This window comes from Pyrus communis, chromosome 11 (assembly GCF_041283825.1).
Source record: "Pyrus communis isolate YQ-2024b chromosome 11, ASM4128382v1, whole genome shotgun sequence".
Taxonomy (NCBI): domain Eukaryota; kingdom Viridiplantae; phylum Streptophyta; class Magnoliopsida; order Rosales; family Rosaceae; genus Pyrus; species Pyrus communis.
In genome coordinates this window covers 8,667,136-8,674,198 of record NC_142575.1, presented here as the reverse complement: position 1 = coordinate 8,674,198, position 7,063 = coordinate 8,667,136, and the positions used below count along the sequence as shown (strand labels likewise).

The window sequence follows — 7,063 nt, the reverse complement described above, 5'->3', positions numbered from 1 at the left end:
GAGGATGGCACATCCGAACCCAATCTACCCCATTGCCATCTCTAGCAGTAACTAATTAAGACTAACTAGTCTATTTAAGGTTGCTTTTATAAGAAGTACTTTTGTTTATAAGCGCTCTTTTTTGAAAAAATATCGACATCTATTAAGGATTCAAGTACTTCATGGAAAGCAGTTAGAAGTGCTTCTCCAGGAAGCAAAGGTATAATTTGGGAGCACTTCTAGGTTTTTTTGTCAAACACAATGAGAAACGCTTTTGGTTTTCAAAAAGCATATTTAATGTCGAAGTTCTTATACTAAAATGCAAATGATAATGAGTTTTGGGGTGCTATTTTGGTGGTTGTGAGGGAGAGGAAGATGGGATGCTTATCTTGTACAAGTGGAGGGAGGCAGGGCTTCCAACGCAAAGCATACAATGATGATCATATAATATAACAACAATATGCTCATTTTTGCTTTTGTCCAAACTACATAGTATATGCCTATATGGGGTGGGCAGTGTTGTCTTTTCATTTTCTGCAAAAAGTGTGTTGTCTTTTACAAAACACTAGTTTCATTGAAGGATAGACAGACACCTGTGCGCTGCAGCAGCAACATCATTCGACATGTGCTTTGATGGCCAATTTTCTGTCTTCTCATGTGACTCGCATGTCCACTTACTTTTTCTTTTTCTTTTCTTTTTTGTCTAGACATATTAAACAAAACACGGAAAAAAAAAAAAAAAAAACCAAAAACCAAAAAAGAGATGGTTACGATGAGTGGCGAATCCAAAAGTTGAATGTTGGAAGTTCAAATTTTTTAGATAAAAACAGTGCACCAAGCATACAAAAGAAATTTAGTTTATTCTCTGACATATTTTATCGAACACTTAATGAACTTTGTTGTCGTCAACCGAACCAAGTTGTACGCACGTCAACATATATTAGCATATGCTAAAGCAATTTGATGAAGAGACAAGACTATATTAGAACATCTCCAGATGTACATTTGTTACAAAGGATTGTTGTAAATTGTAAAGAGTTCACGAAGAAGCATATGCAAAGGAGATGCGCTGAAGTTTCATGTCAACTTTTTCACAAGCTTTGGCTTTCACCACAAAGCAACGGGAAATAATTCCCCCTCTCGATTTTGTTCCTCTTCCCACTATCAAGCATTATGTACAGAACTATCACTAAGAATGTCCAATGCATAAGCCGTACTTCTACAGACCGCCATCACACTTTTGGCGTAGAGGGTATCTTGACTGTGCACGCATCTTTAGGGCGTGTGGACGACTGTTCGTAGCAAAAATCCCTGTAAGCTAGAGAAGTTACAAACCTTGGACTACAACAATCTTAAAAGAGTTCACTATTAAGAATCTCTTTCTCAACAAGAGTAGTTTTAGATTTAAGTACCACAATAACCACTTGATACTTTACATGAGAGCTCAAGTTAGTTCAAATATTTCTGAGAACAAATACAAATCAATGGAGCGGAACAGAACCGATATATCCAACTGAGTGGTAAAGACATGAAAGAGAGTCAGAATTCGAGTTGCAGTGTATGTATGAATCTCTATTTGGATCATACAAAAAATCTCAAGGACACCCGTTGTTATGGTTGGTCTCTGAATTTGAAGGGAACTTAGGCTGCCGCGGCTTTTGCTTGGTGATGTTATTGTTGAGATGTGTGGGTGGCAGCCGTGGCTGGCAAAGCAAAACAGAGATTGACGGCTGTTGGGTTCGAGGGTTGTAAGGGGTGAACAGCAGCGGCTGGAGCGTTAGCTGAAAATGAGAATCCTGATGATGCTGCAGTTGAGAACAGTGGCATTGGGGTAACCTGGCCATCCATTTGCCAAGCCCAGTTGAGGGGTCCTTGAGATCCTAATGCAAGTCTCTTCTCTGTTGCTCCTTCCTGACAAAAAAATTATTCAAGAGCAAATTGTTCGTTAGAAACTTCCTCATATTTTATGTAACGAAAAAATATCTTCATCCTCATTCCCCAATTTACTATAAGATCTCATACAATTACGAAATGCAACTTCCTCTCATGCCACACATAAACAGGACCTAAACAGGAAAAGGCACTCTTTACATGAAAGAGAGTTTTGATTCTTATTTCAGCAGCGTCAGTTGAGACAGTTCAGCATTTACCATACCAAGTTTTTGATATTGTATAGACCACGAAACTATGAACATTTACAACAGGTACGCTGTAGCCATGTTATTAGTTACCGTCTCTTATAGAACATAGAATACAAACCGTCCAAACCTACTATATACTATGTTTGCACAATAGCATAGTTAAACTTAGCTACAAAGTTGTGTTCTCTGGTAACTTCATTGGTTATGTTCACCTATCAATATGACATTTTATGTACAGGTTGAGCTACGATGGTTATTTGGAAAAGGGTACCTGTAGGGTCCAAGGATTAAAACAAAGTCATAAAGCTAATCGAATCGGACTTAAGTTGTGTCATTATAGACAAAGCATTTAAACTCACCTGATTGGGAAAGTAACTAGGATATACACCATTCCACAATGGTGGTGGGTGATCTGATGTCATTACTAGCCCTCTAAAAGGTGGATCACTCATCGTTACATTCACGTTGTGCTCCATCTGCAAAGTCAGAAGAGAATGTTTAGTTTTAGCATCAAGATATGGGTGAAATGCTGCAGCATTACCAAGCATGTTTAGAAAGGGAGAGCCAAAAATTGACTGCTAGGAGAAAGAAAACAGATGACCTCTATCACAACTCCTCTTTCACTTTCCAAGTTCATTCGAGTGAATTTCAGAAACGTTTAAGATAGGCAACAAGATATTTTACTGTCTAACCTCAAAACCTTCAAGAGGGCCGCCCCTTCAAGAACTTTATGAACTAGGGGCTTCTCAAGATGAAACTATCTTTTTTTTGGGAACTGATGTATCAAACTAATTATATCTTACCCTTTTTCCATTGTGCACATCAAAAGGGTTGGAGTGGAACTGAAGACGCCCTTCGCCTTCCTTTTGACCAGTGCTAAATGAGGGGGGAGATATCCCCAAATTTAGATCAAGATTGTGATTGCCATCTGCTTTATAGGAACAAAAAAATCAAGTACAATCCCACGAAGACAAATTTTTTAACTTTTTTCTGACAACAATAAATCAACTACTGCAAAAATACTTGTAAAACTATACCTTCATTACCAGCCTCAGACATCATCTCCCCTTCATATGTGCTTGGCTCAAAGTTGGTGATCGCTTCCCTTCCATTACATTTGATCGCTGCCTTGTCATAAGCCCTAATTTCCAGAAAAATCAAAAGGGAGAGATGTGTTGGATGGAACCTTAATGAGGTTGAGAATTCAGGGTAATAAATTCAATCAGGTAGAGTGTAATTCATGACATTAGGACCTTGCAGCTTCTACTTCACTGTCGAATAGCCCAAGATATATATACCTGCATGAAGCATTGTAACCTCCATGATGAAACCACCGTCCCCACAATGTTTATTTTTTTTCTTTGAAATATGCACTTGGACTTTTTTTTCAGACAACGAAAAGAGAAGACTGACAACTGATTGAGAATTAATTCGAAACCAATTCTCAGCTCAAAGTTCAAACCAAGCCACTATGCTTATAAGGTCTAGACCCAAACTATTCAGTACAAAATTGAAAACTCCATAAAAATGATTCCTCACTTTTTTCCGAGGAACTGTCCCATTCGAGCTTCCCATCGACCACATTTGTGCAGCGTAACCCCTCTATATCTGGAGCTGCCTCTTGAGAAGCCAGTGCTCTGCCGACGTAGTATGTGCACGAATTCTTCCTTGGTCAAATTCTTCATCTGCTCATTGGTTAAGAAAAAAAGATTAAAACCGGATCCCACTCCCCATTCGAAATTAATCAAAATTTAACAAAGAAACATATTCATCATCCAACCTGTTTCATATCATCCTCATAATCACTTAGGTTGTAATTGATATCAGCATCAACTCCCCTGAACTTAATCGCAGCTCGGTCGTAGGCTCTAAATTGGGAAAACCCAATTTAAGAACAATAATACAAACAGTTCCCACAATAATCAAATTATTTAAATTCCCAAACAGTAAGAAAATCCAAGCAAAACAAATGAGTAAGGCTTTTTACCTAGCCGCAGCATGAGCAGTGTCAAATCCACCTATATGTCAAAATCCAACACTTAATTTTCATCAAAAAGATTCCAAACAGAAAATCATGACAAATAATGGGATTAGTAACACTAATCCAAGTCAATCAAATAGACAAGGTTAAAAATCCATACCCAAATACACTTGTTTCCCACAGTCCCTGCACCCAATAAAAATTTAATAAAACAAATTAACACATCGGATTAATACCAAATGTGGAAAAATTCATTTGCATAATTGCATTCAAATTGAAGAAATCAACTCAAAAGGAACCAACCCATCAAAAATTAAATTAAATTAAGTAAACCCAAATAAAGTAAATCAAAACTGGACTAACCAAATGTGCGATTCCCATCTACCAGTTCTTCTGTAGAAGGTGACTCCTCTGTACTGAGAGCTACGCGACCTCGGCCCTCTCCTGCTCTTCTTCGCCTGTTGCTGCTGCGGCGGCGGCGCAGCCGGTTGTTGTTGTTGCTTCTGTTGAACCAACCTGACCTCCCCGGAGCCGCCAAGATCGAACCCAAGCTCCATCAGATTCTTCCTCACCAAAAGCGACGATGAAGAGGACTGCCCATGCCCGTGAGCCTGCCCCGACCAATTGTTCAAACCTCCGGTGACCGGAAAGAGCTCCTTGGTCACGACAACGTCGTCGTTTTCTTCTTCGTCTCCGCCCTGGACCTTGAGAATACCGAAGTTGAAGGTTGTGACGGCGTCGTTTCTGGCGGCGCGTGTGGAGCACGAGTCGTCGTTGGTGCTGGAAGCGTCGGCATTGACAACGGACGAGTTGGACGTCCCCGACTCGTCCATTTGAGTGCCGCACGACTCGACGTCGTTTGGCCCCGAAACGACGACGTTCAGATTAAGATCCAACATAGCTCCTCTTATCTATATCAAATTTGGTCCTTCCAAATTTAGCTCCGGCTCTACACTTTCAGCCCTCCCCACTCAGCTGACCGTCGATCACCGACTCTAATCGGACTGCGGATATGGACCGAATCAGACACCACTAAAATACACCGGGAAGCACGTGATCGGAGCTCAAACGTGAAATACAGAAAGAGTCGACGGTGCGTCGGCGATCGCCGGAGAAAGTAAAACAGGAAGCTGGTAACGCCGTCGTTTTCTAAGCCAGTGGACTAGTAATTTCCATTAGTCGGCGGCGATTGAGGGGTTGAATGGAAATCTCAACGGCGTCGTTTGAGCTGTGTGTGTTGTGATTCCATAACCATAAGCTAGAGAGGCATAGAGTCTGAGAACATCATACGCTCACAGAGAGAGTGCGTGTTGATAGGACCGGTGAGGGAACATTTCAGACCCATTTTAAGCGGATGGGATATATATTTTAACAATTTTTTAATTTTTTTATCAACCGGTTACCTCGGTGGCCGGTCACTTTGATGCGCCAAGAGATATTTTCTCTCTCTACTATCGTTCCGGTGTCTCATACGTGGGAACACCCGTCTACGAGTCTAATAACCAACAACTACCCATTGCCCGCTGCCCACCTCGTTAAAATAGTAAATAGTAAATATATAGCTTTTTACCATGTGTGCTTTTGTTCTATGAACATTGCATTCGATTATTGTGTTACATGTTTAATTAGAGTAAAAGTTATTCTAATGTATTATGTTGATATTGTTGATTGTTTGCATTGTTTGCTTATTTTTCAACGAGTAAATTGTAGCAATGATTCATCAATTTTAACTCAATTAGAGTAATGGTCCATCAACTAAAAATTTATTACCATTGGTCTCTCAACTCATCAAAACGTGCATCTATAGTCCCTCGAATAAAAATCCATTACCGATGGTCCCTCAACTTTAACTCAATTAGAGAAATGATCCCTCAATTATAACTCAATTATAGCAATGGTCATTCCAACATAACTCATTTTGACAAAATTATGACGAAGTTGAAGAAAATGACCATAGCTATACGTTTTGATGAGTAAAGGGACTAATGGAAATGAATTTTTAGTTGAAGAACCATTGTTATTATTTACTATTTTCTAACAGTTTAAGTATTCAAAACCACATTCGACACTATGTAGAGTGGGGCCTATATATGTTTTTACGTTTACGTCTTTTCGCGTGCATATTAATAGCTTAAATGCATTGGCAATTCTTGACGTCGTTTAAATGTCAATGAATGTGACACGTGGATTTTTATTAAGGAAAATTAATGAAAAATGCATGAAAACTTTAAGTTTTAACGATAAAGATAAAATAAAGAGTAAAGTGAATAGTATCATGATTGACTTTTTAGTGTAAAAATATAATTTTTCGTTAAAGTTCCCTTTTTATTATCTAGTCTAATATTATGAAAGAGAAATATTAATTCTTAGAGTTAGATTGAGAGGTAGCTGGAGTAATTTTATATCATTGAGAAACATGATTTCGTAAAAGTTTTGTCACTTATTATTACAGTCTAATGATATTCATCTTTACTTGTAAGTAACAGATCTTATGTTCGGTTCTCGCCAAATGTGAATTTAAACCACATTATCGCTAGCGTATTATAAGGCTAAGCCCACCCCTTCCCCTTATTATAGATAATATCATTCGTTAAAAAGAAAATTATTGCATTTGTTATCTAATAAAACCTTATTTGTCAACCAAAAGAGGGTGAAAATACAATTTAGTCTTTTATCACAAAATAAAATCATGGGTAGGAAAGTAACTTCGCACAAACTATATTTTGTTTTTTTTTTGTTTAAAGCCTTATCCATATGTGATCCTAACGTATCTCTAATTTAAAAATAAAAAAATAAAAGGAAAAATCCCTCTCCCCATTTCTACGTTTTCTCTTTCTACCTCTCTCATTTCCATTTTAAAAACAAAAATAAAAAATATTCCCGTGACATATGCCAATAGTTAATGGAAGCCTTTAAGGAAGGGATCCCCATTTTTTTTATATAAAAATAAGGATTAGTTGTG

At 38.2% G+C, this 7,063-nt stretch overlaps 1 protein-coding gene across 4 annotated transcripts; it reads right to left on the bottom strand.

Annotated features, from left to right (window-relative positions):
* Positions 1–1,321: 1,321 nt before the first annotated feature.
* Positions 1,322–5,438, bottom strand: LOC137743336 (ethylene-responsive transcription factor RAP2-7). 4 transcript variants are annotated; one of them, XM_068483210.2, is made up of 10 exons: positions 4,465–5,438; positions 4,262–4,287; positions 4,108–4,138; positions 3,901–3,988; positions 3,660–3,805; positions 3,374–3,418; positions 3,167–3,261; positions 2,924–3,048; positions 2,480–2,596; positions 1,322–1,890 (listed from the first exon to the last, which is right to left on the bottom strand). In XM_068483210.2, exons 1-10 carry the CDS (start codon positions 4,998–5,000, stop codon positions 1,651–1,653), a joined length of 1,449 nt encoding a protein of 482 aa, XP_068339311.2. In that variant the 5' UTR covers positions 5,001–5,438; the 3' UTR covers positions 1,322–1,650. The 4 variants fall into 4 exon arrangements, with proteins under 4 accessions (XP_068339311.2, XP_068339310.2, XP_088536491.1 ...); XM_068483209.2 differs by having other exon boundaries at positions 3,158–3,261; positions 4,465–5,433; XM_088680365.1 differs by lacking the exon at positions 3,374–3,418 and having other exon boundaries at positions 4,465–5,418.
* Between the last annotated feature and the right edge of the window lie 1,625 nt (positions 5,439–7,063).

What these genes read in the sequence shown, in the direction of transcription:
- LOC137743336 (XM_068483209.2), bottom strand. Translation starts at nt 5,000, where the DNA reads ATGTTGGATCTTAATCTGAACGTCGTCGTTTCGGGGCCAAACGACGTC. An exon ending in TGGGAAACAAGTGTATTTGG is followed by an intron (nt 4,139 to 4,261) that starts GTATGGATTTTT and finishes TTTGACATATAG; the next exon opens with GTGGATTTGACACTGCTCAT. An exon ending in AGTGAAGTAGAAGCTGCAAG is followed by an intron (nt 3,262 to 3,373) that starts GTCCTAATGTCA and finishes TCTGGAAATTAG; the next exon opens with GGCTTATGACAAGGCAGCGA.